The sequence below is a fragment of the Vicugna pacos genome, chromosome 10 (assembly GCF_048564905.1).
Source record: "Vicugna pacos chromosome 10, VicPac4, whole genome shotgun sequence".
Lineage (NCBI taxonomy): Eukaryota > Metazoa > Chordata > Mammalia > Artiodactyla > Camelidae > Vicugna > Vicugna pacos.
In genome coordinates this window covers 27,765,206-27,783,102 of record NC_132996.1, presented here as the reverse complement: position 1 = coordinate 27,783,102, position 17,897 = coordinate 27,765,206, and the positions used below count along the sequence as shown (strand labels likewise).

The following is a 17,897-nucleotide window of genomic DNA, read 5'->3' as shown; positions in this document are numbered from 1 at the left end:
GTATGCGTCTTGCTTCCTCTGGGGCTGCCCCCCTCCCTCCTTCTCCATCATGAGATCCAAGGCTCAGCCCCTTCAGCACTGTCCAGGTTCAGTTCAGTTCACTTCTGCCCAAGCCACAGAAGAGAAAGCCCTTCCTCGGGTCTCCCTGTAGTCCACCTCTTAGCTTTTGCACATGCTGTGAGTCCCGTCAGGCCACTCCCTCTCCATGCCACGGCATCACCCAGCACAGAGGGGGCTTTGGTCAGTATGTGTTGAGCGAATGAATATTGATAACTGAAGAAGGCCAACAGCTCCCCAGCCCTCCACAGAGCAGCCCCAGATTAACCTGGCACCCACCCTCACAACCAAGGCTTCACCCACTTAGCATTTTTCCCTAGAACAATACAGCTTCCACTTGCTAAGTACCTGATATGTGCCAGACTTTCTGCTGGGGGCCTTTTTTCACTGAATCCCCACGATGACCTAGATTGTCAGCTCCACTGTGTTCAGGACAAGCCCTCTCCTCCAGGAAGTCCACCCAACTGCTCCGTCCTCTAAGCTCGCACAACCTGTTGGGCACCCCACTGCCCTGGGCAGAAGAGTGCAGAGATCCAGGTCTCCCATGGCAGCTCTTCATGCTTCCAGACCTGGCCCTGTACTGGCTTGTGAAGGCAGCAGGGAGAAGAAGTTCACCCCTCAGGGGGCTCTTGACTGTACTAGCCCCTCTCTCCCATCCCGAGCACCCAGCCCAGGGCTGCCTGGCAGGAGGGGATGGCACCACAGGTGTCTGCTGGGCCCCAGGGAAAGATGAGCTGAGGGCACAGGGCAGGGCTGAGTGCACGGACAGGACCTGGTAAGATAAATCTGTGTCCCCAGTGGCCCAAGCACAGGGTTACTGAGTTCATTGGGGATTCTCAGCAATTGTGGGGAGGGGAGACCAGCTCAGCACCCCCAATGACAGAGGCACCCACCACACTACCAGCCCTGGAAAGAAGGGTAGAAAGACAACTTCTAAGTGCCCATCCTCGCAGGTCTTCCTTCACCTGGACTTGGGGGAGGGCAAGGGGGCTCTGGGAGGAGCTGCCCAGAGCCATAGCACCCTTGAACTTGACCCTGAGAGAAGTCACACCTAAGCCTCCTGAGGGAATCCTCAGTGGGGTGCACGGAGCCAGAATTGCGGAGATCAGCACTGGGTCCCTGAAGAGCAGAGACCCCCTCCCCCCAACCTTCACACAGAGGAGCAGTCTATGCAGCTCACAAGACAGGCCCTGGGGGCTCCCAGCAAGCCCAGGAGAGAGGCTTATGGGGACATGGAGACCTGGAAAGTCCAGGGCAGAGGGAGGGAAGGGAGAAGGGAGAAAACGAAAGGGCAGGAGAAAAACAGAGAATGTAGAGAAAGTGAAAGAAGAGAGAAAATCCTGAGAGTAAAAAAGGGAGGGGGGAGGAGAACACCATAGAAAACCGGGCCTGTGAAGAAGTGACAGACAAACAGACAGGGATTCCTGGCCTCCCAGGCCCCCAGGAGGAGCCTTCTCACCTCCCCTGTGCCGACAGCCCAGCCCAAGGCAGCCCCTCGCTCACCCACAGACGCCCGTTGGGTTCTGGGCCCAGGACTCCGCGGCTCCAGCCAGGCAGGCCACGTGTGCTCAGTGTGCTGTGTGCCTGCCTGTGCAGCCTGTGTCTGACCTGGGCTGGTCTCGCAGACAGCCTGGCCCCGCTCCCTGCGTGTGTCTGAGGCCGCGTCTGGGTCCAGGTATGGCTCTGTGTGCCGGTGATTTGTGTCCGAGTGTCTGTGATCACTTGTCTGAGTGTCTGTGTGTGTAAATGTGGATCTGTCCAGAAGAGCGAGTGTGTGTATTTGTACGTGTGTGCCTGTGTCTGCATCCAGCTCTGGTCTCTAGCTTCCTGCTCTCCGCCTCCCCCACCCCCTGCAGCCCTGGCCAACAAACACACTTCCTGAAAACACAAATGAGACAGAGAGAAAAGTCACCCAGAATCCCCCGGGGCAGACACTTCCTCTCCACCCCCAGGCCACCCCCTCCACCCCAAGCTGGAGTGGGACAAGCCACCCCAGTACTGTCTAGCACAGCCTTACACAGTAGACATCCAGGAGGCCCTGGCCCTGGCTGGCCCCTCCCCTCCTCCACAAGGAGGCCCAGAGAGGCTAGGAAAGAGGCTCTTTGAAGGAAGCAAGTTCTGCCCCAGCAACAAGTGATCAGCCTTCAGGAAGACCAGGGATTGGTTGGGCTGCAGCGCGTCGAAGGCACAGGTGGGAGGCCTTGCAGTGTGATTCCAGCTGGCAGCTGCCCCTCTAGGCAAAGACTCCCTCTTCCCGAGGTACCTCCAGACATCCAGGTATCAAGAGGAGGAAACGGAGGTCCAGCGTAGCCTAGAAGGGGCTCTGCAGGGTGACCCTGGAACCCTGGATCAGAAATGACCCCTCTGCCACTCGCACAGAAGCTGGCTCTGAGGATTGATGTCTATGATGCCTGGAACTGAGCAGACTGGGCACCAGGCCAAGAGGCAGGGTCTGAGTATCGGCTTTCCCTGGGCTGGGCTTTGTGACTCTGGACAAATTTCTCAGCGTCTATGGACTTCCCAGCTTGTTCCTGATACAGACTTAAGTGATGGTCGGGGTGCAAACCTGGTTCTGAGAGTGCCGACCCAGCTAAGGCAGAGGGGAGGGGACCCTATCCCTGCTCATTTTCGGCCTGCCCCCACCAAAGGTCTCTTGCTTTCCAAGATGTCTGGAGTGACATAGGTTGGGCAGTGGGAAGGGATCTGGGGTGTCCTGTAACCCTACTGTCTAGGGTCCAATGTGTGCTAAGGGCAGTCACTTGTGCTGAGTCGGCATGGGCAGCACACGTACTCAGCGCCTGGCAGTATAAAAGCTCACGCAAGCCTCGTCTATTTACTCACACAACCAATACTTTCTGAGTACCCATTAGGCACCAGGCACTGCTTCAGATGTTGGGGATTCAGCAGTAAATGAAACTGACAAAGATCTGGGCCCTAACAGAGCTAGCAATTTAGGGGGCTCATCCTCTTGGCAGCACACGCAATCAAAGTACGTGCACACAGGCACTCGCAAATACACTCACGCTATTGGAGTCCTCACTGCACCAGTACACATGGGTACACATATGTGTGCACACAGGCCCTGATAAACTCGCACACATACTCAGCAAGTCACCACTGAAACCATGTAAATCCCCACCCGTGTGCACATTCTAGGATCACAAGTCACCTCCCTTCAAACATATGTGGATGTGGAAATACACAGACACACTACTACCCTAACACACGCACACCTGTGGGTGCACACACACAAACTGGCCAGGCACCCTCACGTGGAGTCACTACCTCAAGAGTACACACGTGCACACACAGTAGATAATCCCAAATGCTGCTGGGGTTTGGGCAGCCTGGTGATGGGCTGGAGCCAGGCAGAAATGCTAAGTCACCAAATGATCTGGTGTAAGAGGCCCCAAGATTGAGAAAGTGAGACCCCTGTCACTAGAGTGTGCAGGCAAGGACAGGAGGGCCAGCATATCAGGAAGCAGGGACTCCTGCAAAGGTGGGGGGGGGGGTAGGAGCAGACCAGGTGGATCAGTCTTCCACTATGCACCACAGACCCTGGGGTCACAGGAAGGGGCTGCGAGGGGATGGGGTAACCAGTCAGGCTCCATTCTGGCCCCCAACCTGCCCAGCCTTCGCCTGTTACACATACATGAGGCTCTACCGCCTTCAGTTTTCCTACCGATGGGCTTTAAACACTTTGCATGCCTGGGGAGCCCAGAGGAGTAGGACTGCAGATGCCCACAATTCCACATGTCAAAAACCCCAGGACACAGGAAGCCAGGCTTGCCAGCTCACCTCCCACCATACTCTGCCCTAAGGAATAGCTCCAAATTGTGAGGAATGATTGCCTACAAATTCTCTCAACGTGGAATGAATTTTGGGTCCTCCCATGGTCAGGAGTTTGGCCTCTTCCAGATGTTGACTAAGTTCAGACAGGATCCAAGAGTAGGGTCTGGCACCTTGGGGTATAGATAGGACCCCTGCTCTACCCAGAAAGTCTCTTGAACTCAGAAGTTAGTATCAGAAGGGCCATGGAGGGCCTCCTTGGCTAAGGAGGACACCTGATGGGGAAAGAGGCTCTACTCAGAGTCACACAGCCAGCTGGGCCTGCCCAGATATCCTGCCTCCTAAGCAGGCCTCCATTCCTCAACTGGGGTTTTTGCCTCTTTAGCCTTCATGAGCTTCTTATGGACAGGGCCCTGCCTCCTGCCCTTTTTCATCCACTCTCAACCCTCAGAGACAGGCAGACAGACAGATAGGCAGGCAGACAGGCACGCGTGCGTGCATACACGTGCACTCTCTCTCTCTCCATCTTGGAGTTAAGATGATGGAGTTAAAGGAAACAAATTACTTCTGCATGCAGGAGAGTGGCCACTAGAGGGTGCAGTGGCACCAAGAAACTCAGTCTAGGCTATGAGCCAGGCTCCTAGGGGACCCTAGTACAGCTCCCAATTGTATGAACCCAGGAAAGGAATAACAAACCCTTTTTGTGCTTCCACCAATCAAACCTCAAAACACTGCAGCTTGGCCTTCAAGGTCCCTTTACTTAATGCCCCTCTGGATGAGGAAAGCCTCCCAGACCCTTCCCACAGGGGCTCCCCGAGCGTAGATCTGGCCAGTGCTCCCCTCCTTTCTCTGAGCCTTAATTTCTGTTTGAAAACAGGACAGAAATGCCCCAGAAGGCTTGAGCAGGGATCAAACAAGATTATGTAAGCAAAGCACCCAGCACAGTGCCCAACAATAATAGGGACCAGGAGAACTCTCTCTGTACATCCCTTCCTCCTCTAAGAAGCCTTCCCAGATTAGCCTGACTTGGTCCAAGAGCTGCAATAAAGCTCCATTAAACCCCTGAATACATGTCAGCCACAGCTGGGATGCTCCCGCTGGCTGGGAACCCCGGCAAATGGCAGGAAGCGGGGGGCATATGGAAGGAGGTTAAAATGGAACATCCCCAGAAGTAGGAGGAAACTCAAGAAAACAAGGAGTACCAGGAGCTGGGAGGGGAGAAAACAGTTCTGAGGAAGAGGGAAAGTGAGTAGGATGTGGCCTGAGAAGTATCTCCAGGATCTGGTGACATCTGGCAGGAGCAGTGTGAACAGGGAAGACAGGGGCACAGGCACCAGCCCTGGGTGGTTGCTGCTTCCACCAGGGCCAGTTCTTCATTCTAGGTTCTCCATTTCCGCCACAATGCTACCTCCTGACTTGAGAAGTGCACTCTGGTCTCCCAGTATCTCACACTCACTAGGCACCAAACTGAACTACAGACTTCCTCCCAAACTCCCTTCTGTCCCTGGGTCCCAGATCAGGATGCCACCGCTATCTACCCAAGATGGAAGTCTGGGTGTCACATGACTCCCTGTGCCCTCTCTGCTGAGGCCCAGGCCGTCCCAAGTTCTGTGCACTCTAGGGCCCATCTCTCATTCCAATCTGCCTACTTCTCTCCAGTCTTGTTAGCACAGCCTAGGTGGGGACCTCCAACCTGGCCCAGTGCCCTCTCATTGTTCTCCCAGCCTCCTCCCCTGTGAACCTCACCTGCAGCCAGGGCCATGCTTTCAGTAGCCAGCTTTCATCCAATCACTGCTTGAAACCTCCCTGGCTCCCCACCAGCCTTCACAGCATGTCCCAGCAGCATCGTCCACAAGCCTCACCCTCACTCACATGGCAGTTCAGCCACGTTGTCTGCTCAGAATGCCCTGGATGGTGCTTCCCACATCTGAGCTTTGCACATGCTGTTCCCTCCACTGAGGTGCCTTTCTTATCCCAGTGCCAAAGGTCCCAAACTCCCCCTCCACCTTCTAGGTCCTCTGCCCATGTCCCTCCTGCCCTGGATGGCATCCACTCACCTCACCAGCAGGCGGAAGGGCCCGGTGCGGGGGGGCACGGGTGGAACACTTAGCTCTGCCGAGTGCCGCTTGGCGGGCAGTGGGGGCAGCACGTGGTCTGGGGAAGCTGTGGATGGGGCCGAGAAGCAGGCAGGCGGAAGGCAGCTCCTCCGGGGCGGGATGGGTGGGGCGGTGGGGAGCCCCTCATCCTCTCCAGTGGTAGGCAGTGGCTCCGGTGGAGGGGCAGGCACAGGTGGTGAGCGGAAGACATGACGCTTCATGGGCACAGGCCGAGGGGTAGGGCGGGGTGCAGGGGCTGGGGGCGTGTGGGCACGGAGCAGGCCAGCCAGGATGCGGCGGCGGTGGCCGGGGAGTAGCATGCCCATGTCCACCAGGCGGGCATCGCTGAGGCCTTGGCACTCTGTGGCCCACACCAGTCCATGCTGCTCGAAGAGCCTGGTGTACTGCTCCAGGTGCAGTGCCCGCAGCCACTCAGCCACAGACAAGGCTGCATCCCCGGCCTCTGCCATGGTTCCCGCCAGCAGAGGCTAAACAGCAGGGCTCTGTCCAGACCTGGAATAGACAGATGGGCACAGGTTAGAGGCATGGTTGCCGAGGCATAGGTCCTGATCAGAAACTCTCCATGGCTCTCTCGTGCCATGGGGTAAGCTCTGTGTTTGGGCTTTTTCCCCTGGGCCCCATGTATCAGGCAAGGCCAGGTACTGCCAGGTCTCTGAACACACAGGCTTCTTCTTCTGCCTGAAACCTGCCACCTCAACCCTCACCCCACCCCTGCAGCTTCCTAGAATCCAGTTCCTCTAGGAAGCCCTCCAGGATCCCCAGAGTTGGTACCATCCCTAAGTCCCATCCACAGCCTTGGTCATTGCTGTGGCTGTGTCTGCACACACATGCCCTCCTGCCTCTGCAAGACCCCAGCAAGGACCCAATTCCTTCTGAGGTACCAGTTCCCAGCTGAGGACCAGGCCCAAGAGTTAACGAGCATGAGTGGCACTGAGGGACACCACTGCTGATCCCCCTGCAGGCCCAGGCTGTGGGTTGAGCCTCAACCCATCTCCATGCCCCTGGAGGAAGCAGGATACTCCAGGAGGTGAGTCAAGTCAGCATCACATAGCCTCTGGGGTCCTGGCCCTGCGAATGAGTAACCCCTCCCACCACCAAGAAGAGAAAGCGGGGAAGGTATAGGAAAGACCATTCATTTGTTTGTTTGTTTTTTTGAAATAACCTTGCACAGGGCAATGGGGACTCAGGTCCCATTCCTATACTCAAGAGATCCTGGCTTGGCAGGAGTCAAGAAACAGACGGTGCAAAGCAGTGATTAACAGATCAAAAGAAAAAAGTCATCTGATCATCTCCACAGATACTAAAGAGGCATATGATAAAACTCAATATCTAGCACATGTAAACAAAAATTTTAGTAAAACAGAAATAGATTGATACTTCATTAAAATAAAAAACAGCATCTTGCTTAATGGAAGAACAATAGAAAAACTTCCATCATCATCACCATCATCACCATTGTCATTATTCACACTACTCTGCAAGTTCCAGACAACAAAAACAAATGAGAGGTATACAAATTGGGAAAGAAGATACAAAACAGCAAGAGACTCACAGACATAGAAAACAAACTTATGGTCACCGGGGGGAAGGGGAGAGGGAGGGATAAATTAGGAGTTTGGGATTAGCAGATACAACTACTATGTACAAAACAGAGAAACAACAAGTTCCTACTGTATAGTACGGGGAACTATATTCAGTGGCTTGTAGTAACCTGTAATGAAAAAGAATATGTATATATTTATACATCTAACTAAATCACCATGTTGTACACCAGAAACTAATACAACACTGTAACTCAATTACACTTCAGTTTAAAAAAGGGGAGAATGGGAAAGAGATAAATTATCTACTATTTAACAATAATATCAGTTCTGAGTTGGAAAACCCAAGGAGTTCAACTGAGAAACTATTACAAACAAAAGAATTTTGTAAGATAGCTCAATTCAAAATTAATATAACAGAATCAGTATTTATAAGCAATAACAGGTAGAAACCAGGATGAAAGACCTCATTTACTACAGCATCACAAAATAAAAACCAAGAATAAAGTTAATAAGAAACATTCAGGCTCCATAGGAAGAAAAATGTGGAATGTTATTGAGAGGCAAAGAGAAGAGGTGGACAAATAGACACAATATGCTCTTGGATAAAGAAGATCACAAAGATAGTCTAAGTTAATTGATAAACATCCTCTATCCTATTAAATAAATGCACAGAATTGGTGGTGGTCGGGGGGGTTACCAGACAAGCTGATGTGAAAGTTCATGTGGAAAAACAAACAAGCAGGAAGAGCCAGGAGATTTCTGGAAGTAGGGGAGTCGGGGAAAGGAAGAGTGAGAGTCAGCCTTACCACATATTAAAATATAAAGTTATGGTAATTAAAACAGTACAGGTTACTAGCACTTGAACAGACAGATTGATTAAACAAAACAGAAAGTTCAAAAATAGACCCAAATACATTTAAGAATTTAGTACACAATAAAAGTAGCATCTCAAACTCATGGTGGAAAAGGTGGATTATTAAATTGGGACAGCTGTGGGGCAATCTACGAGGGGACTCCTACACTTTACAACAGGATAAATTATAAATGGATCAAAGATTTCACTATAAAAATAAAACCATGAGAGGATTTTTAAAGTCCTCTGGAAATGATACAAATCCAGAAGGATAAAGTAAAGAGTAAAATATTCAACTATACAGAAAACAAACATTCTTTCATGATAGGAAAAAAAAAGGGCAATATAAGTAAAGCTAAGAGAGAAATGACAAACTAGGGGGCTGTCGCTTATACACAAAACATAGGGCTAATTTTCCTAAAGCTTGAAAAGCATCTATAAATAAGAAACAGATCAATAACCTAACAGAAAAGTGGGCACAGAACATGAACAGAGCAATTCACAGAAAGGAAAATATAAACGGTTCTTAAACACATGAGAAGGAACTTAATCTTCCCACACTGAGCGGTGACAGAGTGAGGCACTCCTCTCCCTGGCCCGGGCAGCGCCTCTGGGAAGGACAATGCCATGGGAGCTTTGAAAATTCCAATACTTCTGTGCCCTCTGAACCAGCCATCCGTGGGCACTCACCCTGCAGTCTTCCTGACGTGTGTCCAAAGTGACGTACATTGGTAATTGGCCACAGCGTTTGTATAATAACAAAAGGCTGGAAGTAACCAAAATATCCATGAGTCGGGGAATGATTAACTAAATTACAGTGTAGTCATATGGAAGAATACTGAGCCACAGAAAATGAGGAAATTCCTATGTACTGGTGTGGGATGACCTCCAAAATGTGTTGCTAAGTGACTGCAGAAAAATGAGGAAACTCTAAAAAAAGAAGGAAACTCCTTGCTTGTTGATGAGGGATGACCTCCGCATGTGTTAAGTGACTAAAGAAAATACAGAACAGTTTATAAAACATTCTGCCTTTTCTGTGGGGGAAAAAGCACAACAACTCCGAAGGGAGAAAATAGATCAGTATGTGTCTACTGGTAAATGCATAAAATATCTCTGAAAAGATACACAGGAGACGGGCGCCACTTGTTGCCTCAGAGGAGGAAAACTGAGGGCTGAGGGGGCAGGCAGGAGCAGACACAGCCAGACTTCCTGGGGCCGGCAGCTAACCCAATCTGACTGTCCTCGTTCAGAAAGAGAATACAAGAATATCTCACTTATCATTCTCCAATATGTACAAATGCTGAATCATTATGGTGTATGCCTGAAACTAATATAATGTTATATGTCAATTGTTATTTTAATTTAAAAAATTTTTTATTCTTATTTTTCATTGTAGTCGATTTACAAGGTTAGTTTTAGGTGTACAGCAAAGCGATCCCGCTAAACATACACTACATACATGAATTACAACTATTTTTATTTAACAAAAACAGTATCTTACTACTGTAAAAATTTACTGAAACACATGACCACGTGCACACGCTGCCCGGGCCCTCCCTGGGCCCCTTCAGCTTCTCAGGAAACCCACTTCCAGGTAGAGAGAGACTACTCACTTTCTCTATCTACATCTTTCTCTATCACCTAAATTTTTTAACTACGTGAATTTTTAATAAAGGCTCCTGAGTGTCCCAAAGGAAGACACAAGCAAACAGAAATACATTCAATGTTCTTGGATGAACTGGGTCTTAACATTATAAAGACATCGATTTTTCCAGGGTTAAGCTATAACTAACACAATCCCAACTGAAATTACCCACAGGCAGAGTCTAAAGTTCGTATTAAATGCTATTAAAGATGTAATGCTGGGCGGAAAAGCAAGGTGCAGAACACTGTTTTATTATGTAAACATCTGGGTTAAAGAAAAAAGAAAACGCATATATATGTGCATATGCACCCAGAAGCACAGACTACTCCGATGGGTGTACAAGAAACTGTTTTTGGGGAGGAGATCCAGCAGCAGGGAGGACAAGAGAGCAAGGGTTACCTTTCATTATAGCCCCTGAATCTTTAAATTTTTATGCAATTTTCCCAAAAATAAATACAATTTGAAAGATAACATGATCATCTGGGACTAAAACAGATGAGAAAGAGACCGTAAGTGAACAGGCACGGAAGGGAATCAAGTCAACAGATAGACACCAGACACCCCACCCACTGGTCCCAGCCCGGCCCCATCCCTACAGTGCTTTCCTGGGAGGCTCTTTGCAAGGTCTCTGGCCTCACCCTCTTTCTGTCTCTCAACTGCAGTTTTTGAAATAGAAAATAAGGACCGCAGGTCTCACCTCCACGAACCTCCTCCACCTCAATGTTGGGGTTTAGCCTACCCTACTCAGCCTGGCTCCCCCTTTCCCACCTCTGACTCACCGGCTGGGCAGCCCAGGATGCTGGGGTCCTCCAGAGGCAGCAGCTACTCTGAATGGCTCCTCATCTTGGCTGGAGATGGAAGCTGCAAGAATAGGGTAAAGGAGAAAGTCCATGAGGCAAGGCCACTTTGAGCAGCTGAATGCTGGAGGCAGAGGAGGTGGGAGGAATGGGGTGGAGGGAAGCAGAAGGGGGAGAGGGATGGGGAAAAGGAAAGAGAAGGAAGAAAGTGAGAGCTGGGGAAGAGGGTAGAGAAAGGAAAGGAGAGGACGGGAGAGTTCAGGGAGTCTAACAGAAGCCAGGCGATGGTTAGAAGGAGGAAGGCCCTCCAGCAGGGCGAGGAGGCAGACAGATGACCTGTCCAGAGCTGGAGGAAAAAGAGAGTCAAGACTCCCCACTCTCTGGCCCTCCTCTAGGACCAGTGCTGGGACGTGTAGGGGGTGGGTTGTGGGAGGGGCTGTCAGGCCTGCCAGGAGGCTGGACTGCCCCTAGGGAGGACACTGGGCATCCTCCATGACTGAGGCAGGGCCCCCATGATGCAGAGACTCTCAGAGAGGTGAGGAACCCTGAGGAGACCCGGGGTGACAGGACCCTCTCCACTAAGCCTGGGAGCCATGGGGTGGGATGGGTGAGGCAGGGGCATGAGACCTCAGGGGCTCTGCTCCTAACCGTGTGTAGGGGACCAAAAGAAGGTATTTCCAGGCAGAAGGAGAAAGAAGAGGCCATCCCTGAGGGCAGGCCACCAGCAAGCTCAGAGGGCCCGGGCTCTGTTGGAGAGGGTGGGTAGAAGGGGCAGGTCTGGGGCAGAACCACAGTTCTTGCCACTAGGGCAGGGTCAACTGCATACTGCTGGTCTCTGTGTGATGGCTTTAGGGGTACTGGGGAACATTTAAAATTTACCAGTTAGGTATTTATCTTAAGTAGACTCCACAATTATTTCTTAAGATGGGGCTAAAATAGGTATGTTTTAAAGGTGAGTTCTTTAAAAATAAAATTTAAGTAATGAGTACTTCAGAAAGATCTGGCAAAAAATGGCAGTGCTACTCAAATAATGACTTAAAAAAATAATTTTATAAGACGACCTAAATAGCTTTTTGCCACGGTGCACAACTCAGCTCAGTCCAGTTCAAGATGCTGACAAACTTCAGGGCTCGTGATTGAAAGAAGCTTTTCAAGAAGATAAGGTGTGTTTGAACATGTGATGATTGATATATATGGAATAGAGGCTTTTGCTTTCTTTGTCCCTTTCATGGTGGTAAAAGGAGTGAACTTTTGGTACCAAATATCTATCTGTAAGAGCATATATCTACCCCATAACAAATTTCTGTAGAATTCAATTCTTTTATTTAAAATAGTTTTTCTACCAACCAGCCCCACCCAGCCTGAAGCTTGACACAGTAATGCCTATCTTAAAACAACTTTGTCAACCACTTTAATTTTAAACCCCATTCTTTTGACTATTTTAAAGATTATATGTTCCAAGGTATCCTTTTAAATACTTGGTTTTGTGTGCTTATAATTTTTTCTATAATAGATCATTCTAATGATTAAAATTGATCCCTTTGACAGAAAACAGATCAATGGATTCCTAAGAGTCAGGGAGGAGTTTGTTGCAAAGGGCTTGGGGGAGTTTTGAAGAACTGTTGTACACTTTGATTATGGTGGTGATTGCATGTGTCAAATTTTGGGGTGAATTTTATTGAATGTAAGTTCTACTTCAATAAATGACTTTTAAAACTTAAAAAAAAAGACAACATAAATAGTCCTTACTATATGCCAGGTATCTAAAGCACTTTTTATTAACTTATTTAATCCTCATGGCAATCCTGAGGGACATATCTCATACTTTAAGATGAAGAAACTGAGGCACAGAGAGGTTAAGTAACTTGCCCAAAGTCAAACAGCTGGGAAGGGGCAATCTCAATATAGTCTGACCTGCTTTGTCCAATACAGTAACCAGTAGTAGCCATATCTGGTTGCTAATGAACACTCCAGATGCAGCTACTTAATGAAGTGTCCTGTATACAATACACACTGGATTTTCAAGATTTAATATAAAAGACAAAAATGCTAGAGAGGCTGTAGAGAAAAGAGAACCCTCCTACACTGCTGGTGGGAATGCAGTTTGGTGCAGCCACTGTGGAAAACAGTATGGAGATTCCTCAAAAGACTAGGAATAGACTTACCATATGACCCAGGAATCCTGCTCCTGGGCATATATCCAGAAGGAACCCTACTTCAGAAAGACACCTGCACCCCAATGTTTATAGCAGCATTATTTACAATAGCCAAGACATGAAAACAGCCTAAATGTCCATCTACAGATGACTGGATAAAGAAGATGTGATATATTTATACAATGGAATACTATTTAGCCATAAAAATGACAATATAATGCCATTTGCAGCAACATGGATGTCCGTAGAGAATGTCATTCTAAGTGAAGTAAGCCAGAAAGAGAAAGAAAAATACCATATGAGATCGCTCATATGTGGAATCTAAAAAAAAAAAAAAGAAGAAGAACATATATACAAAACAGAAACAGACTCATAGACATAGAATACAAACCTGTGGTTGCCAAGGGGGAGGTGGGTGGGAAGGGACAGACTGGGAGTTCAAAATCTGTTGATACTGACAGGCATACGTAGACTAGATAAACAAGATTATACTGTATAGCACAGGGAAATATATACAAGATCTTGAGGTAGCTCACAGTGAAAAAAATGTGACAATGAATATATGTATGTTCATATATAACTGAAAAATTGTGCTCTACACTGAAATTTGACACAATACTGTAAAATGACTATAACTCAACAAAAAATGTTTTAAAAAAGATTTAACACAAAAGACAAAAATATAAAATACCTCAATAATTTTTTCTATTCATTACATAATGAAATTATAGTATTTTGGATATTTGGATTAAATGTATGACTGAAAGTAATTTCACCTGTTTCTTTCTAATGTGACTACCAGAAAATTTCAAACTGCATCTGTTGCCTGGCATTACATTTCTGCTGGACGGTGCAGCTCCAGACTCTTAACCACTCTGCTCACTGCCTCTGGAAGGTGACAACGAGCTCTCACAAAGCAGCTGCGACAGATCAGGCACTGTTCTCAGGGTTTAACAGGGACTGATAGATGACGGCCCCAATCATGCTACTGGAATGACCAGAGCTGGGAAACAGGAAACCACCTCTGTCCCTGAGGAGGGCCTAGCCCCTTCCTTGGCCTCTCTCAAGTTCCTATTCCTGCACTAAAGGCTTCAGGCCAAAGTCAGACTCTGGGACTCCGCACTGGCACAGCCTCAGTCAAGGTGTCGGAAGCATGAGCCAGACCTCAGACCTGGACCTTCCCTCCAGGAGTATCTGGCTGGAGGGAGTGGATACCAACCAGCCAGCAAAAACTGCCCACGGGGCCCTTACCAGGCTGGGGGTCAGGGAAGGCTTCCTGGAGGAAGCAACTCCCTGAAAAAAGGATTTCGGAGCAGTGCCCTGCTGAGCCATGCTAGAGTCTGAGACAAAGAAAAAAATCAGCAATATTAAACCTCTTTTCTTAAACTTTTGATTTTTTTTACCTTGGATTTTTTCATTAATTTTGATTTTTTTAAAAAATTGCTTAAAAAATTATTTACCTTGATTATTGAGCCGTTTGGTCACCCCCTGTCCCCCTTATATTTTGCACTAAAGGCAAGTGCCTCATTTGCTCCACTCTAATCCTGGCCCTGGTTTGGAGGTTTCACACATCACTGAGTCTACACCCCCAGGGAAGCAGGGACCAGGCAGAGGAGAGTATCATCCTGTTGCGACAGCATGACCACAAGTTGGAGGGTTCCCTCCCACCTGACCCCCAGGGCTCAGCTCTGGCTTCAACACCTAACCACCCGACCCTATCCTTGCTTCTCCCCTGTCTCCCTCCAGCTCCTCTCTACTCAAAGCCCTTTCATGGTTCCCAGTGCCCTCAAGTCCAGCTCCTCAACCAGTCCTTCGACCTGCTCTAGCCCTGCTGTTTACAGATGAAGAAATACCCACAGGGAGGAAGTGACTTGACCAAGTGTCAGGACATGCCCCAAGACCTGGCCAGGCTGGGCTGGCCCACCACTCCCTCCATTTCACTTTTTGCACCAGGCACCAGCTTGACACATGGGAGTCCCTGAAATTGTCTGCTGACAGTGAGTAAATGAACCACATCCTTCCACATTCAGGTACTGATTCCAGGCTGCCTCCTCCAGAATGTCCTCCCTAACCACCCCCCTCGGCTCCTAGGCCTCAGTGGCTGAGCCACGCAGCTCAGCGCTGCTCCTGCTCTGTCCCTGGTTGTCCCATTGATGGGAGTCCATCTCCACCCAATTCCCAAACTGGCCTGGGATATCCTGAGAGTCTATATCCTTTCTTGTCCCCCTGCCCTCCACAGTAGAGCCCAGACCTGGCTGGGCTCGCAAGGGCACTCAAGTTCAGGGGTACGTAAGGGGTGTTTGGAATCCCTCTAATCCTTGCCAGCCAGTCCTTCTTCAAGTCTGGCCTGAGTCCCTCTTGCTGAAGCCAAAGTTTTTGCCCTTCCTTAACTAACTACCATTCCAACCCCCAAGGGCAGAGTTTAAATCTCATTACCCCTTCTCTATGCCAGCCTAGCATCTCTCTCATGCCATCCCTGCCCACTTCTGACAGTCCAACAGGAAGGTGGCCCCAAGCCCGAGCTAAGGACAGGCACGCTCCCACTTCCTTCGTTTCCTAAATATCCACCACACCCCTAGTCCCTTCTAGATGTCCACCTTCACCTGAGTGGTCCGCATGCTTGGGATTTTTACCCCATTTCATGGAAGCTGTATGAGGTGGAAACTTGCCCATGTCACTTGCTAGAGCCAACAGGGCCTTCCGAGGATGTGACTGTCTGATGGAGTCAGCGAGGCTTCCGGAGGGTACTTCCTCAGCTGGGCCTTGAAGGATAAGTAGGAGGTTGCACTTCCAAGCAAAGAGAACTGAGTGCAAGGCCCAGGAATGGGAAAGGACCTGGCAGATCCAGAGACAGGGAAAGTTCAGTGAGGCAGGAATGCGGGATGTGGAAGGACAGCAGTGACAGACACCCAGAGAGGTTTAGGGATCTGCCTTTAGGTGGCCCATGGGGGTGTGAGCTGCCTTTGCATTCTGATTTGCATAAATGAGTCAGGCCTGGATCAGGCGGTCTTGAAGGTCCTAACTTCTTCCACACTCAGCTCGGGAGTCCCCTTGGCCAGGACCCTTCCCCAACAGCATCTTTAGAGCCCCCTCTTCACAGAGCTGTGCTCTGGACTCACGGGAAGGTCCGGTGAGGGGAAGGGGGAGTGGACGGGGAGGAAGACAGGCCTAGGGGTCTGGACCTGACGCCTGTGCTCATCCCCCCCACCCCAATCTTCCCCCTCACATCCTCTTGCCCCAGGCAGGCTGGGCAGGGACCGCCGCACCCAGACCTCAGGAAAGCCCTCAGAGCTCTCTATACAGGAAATAGGTAGGAGCAGCAAAGGTCTAGCTTTGGCCAGGCGCAGCTCCACTAACCACATCCCACCCCTACCACAGACATGCACCTCGCACAGCCTCTGGGGACACACACCTCCCGCCCCACTCAGCAGCCAAAGGGCAGATCTGCACCCAACACACACACTGCCTTCGGTCCCCACGCTCCCTACCAACAACCTGACTGTGTACAACTGCCCAGATCTCCATGCTGCCCACCCCTCCACCCCCATGTGCCCCCCAATCACCATGTGATACCTGTGGACAGGGGCACCTTCCTCTGCTGCCCTCCTGGCTGCTGTTCTCAGGACTCTGCTAACACAGGCAAGAGGACCTGGAGACACTTCCCTTAGATATGAGGAACTGGGTGGAGGCTGGGCCCAGAGGGTGCAGAAGTGGCCCCCGCCCCTCTGCAGAAGCCAGCTCCCTCCAGGCCTGTCAGGCCAAGCTGCAGGTGCGGCCCTCAGGCAGCTGACTAACCCCTGGACCAAGAAGCCCATTTTCTGTCTCTCAGGGACCGGTAGCCACTGGCTGCCCTAACCCCAGCCCCGAATCTCTGCCCTGTCACTTGCCCCGGTACCAGATTTCTGCCCCATCCCGTCTATGATGTGGCCTGTCCTCTGGGGTCCTAGAAGTAGTGGGGGCTGATAAGGAGCCATCCTCAGGGCAGTGAGGACTGTGTCTTAACTCCCCAGGGCTTGGGTGTTTAAAGAGCTGCCTCAGCTATCTGGTGGGGAGCTGGAGGCCACTGGCTCCAGGCCAGAGCCCTGTCCCCCCTAGGATGCAGGCAAGTCCAGGTTCCTGGACTTGTTCCATCATTTCTTGCCTGAAGCCCTGGGCAGGGCAGGTCACATTCTGAGCCTCAGTTTCTCCCTCCACAAAGCAGAGCTGTCACCCAGATGGCCGTGACACACCACCATGTGTGTCCTAGAGGCCACACTCCACATCACTCCTCCGCTGCTAAGACAGACACTTCCTCTTCCTATGACCAAGGCCTCAGTGGGGCCTACCAGAGGGCCCTTGGTGCTGGCCCTGTAGCCAGGCTCTAGCCTGGACCCCTCGGCACCCTGGAGTTCTAGTTACCCCAGACAGCAAAGACTCCCAAACCCTGCTTCCAGCCACAACCCTCAGCAGGGCTCCCGACTAGATACCCCACTGCCCCCTGGATCTCTTCCTGGGTGGCTCCAGACGCCACACATTCCCCACCCAACAATGAACTCACCCACTCCCCTCTCCGGGGGAAAGCAGGGCTGCCTCCAACCAAGGTGGGGTCTTTGAGCAAATCAGAAAAAATGCCTCTTGCTTCAGGAGCCCCACAGCAGGGCATGTAGTGCAGCAGAGAGGACAGGCTGGGTTTCAGTCCTCCTCTCCTGGCTCTCCCCAGCCAGCTACCCTTGGGCAGTGTACAGCACGCACATGTGCACCCAGTGGACCAGGTGAGGGCAGGATATTTTAGCAACCTCCTCAAGGCAGCCTCTCTCAGTATCACCCTAATAAAATATAAAACTAGTTTTACTAATGACCAATGGAGGGGGAAGTGGGTTATAGCTCAGTGGCAGAGCGTGTGCTTATTAGCATGCACGAGGTCCTGGGTTCAATCCTCAGTACCTCTATTGAAAAAACA

At 50.2% G+C, this 17,897-nt stretch overlaps 1 protein-coding gene across 8 annotated transcripts in view; it reads right to left on the bottom strand.

The window, feature by feature from the left end:
• Positions 1–17,897, bottom strand: part of ARAP1 (ArfGAP with RhoGAP domain, ankyrin repeat and PH domain 1) — a 61,675-nt gene that overhangs the window by 32,958 nt on the left and 10,820 nt on the right. For 5 of the 8 annotated variants that reach the window (XM_072969259.1, XM_072969261.1, XM_072969264.1 and 2 more), the window contains exons 2-3: positions 10,785–10,866; positions 5,904–6,455 (exon numbers count right to left, since the gene is read on the bottom strand). In XM_072969259.1, the coding sequence (XP_072825360.1) occupies positions 5,904–6,412 (509 nt within the window). In that variant the 5' untranslated portion in view covers positions 6,413–6,455; positions 10,785–10,866. Of the gene's footprint in view, positions 1–1,560; positions 1,915–5,903; positions 6,456–10,784; positions 10,867–16,531; positions 16,583–17,897 lie in introns of those variants that run through there. The other 3 variants (XM_072969266.1, XM_015238477.3, XM_072969260.1) reach the window with 2 other exon arrangements.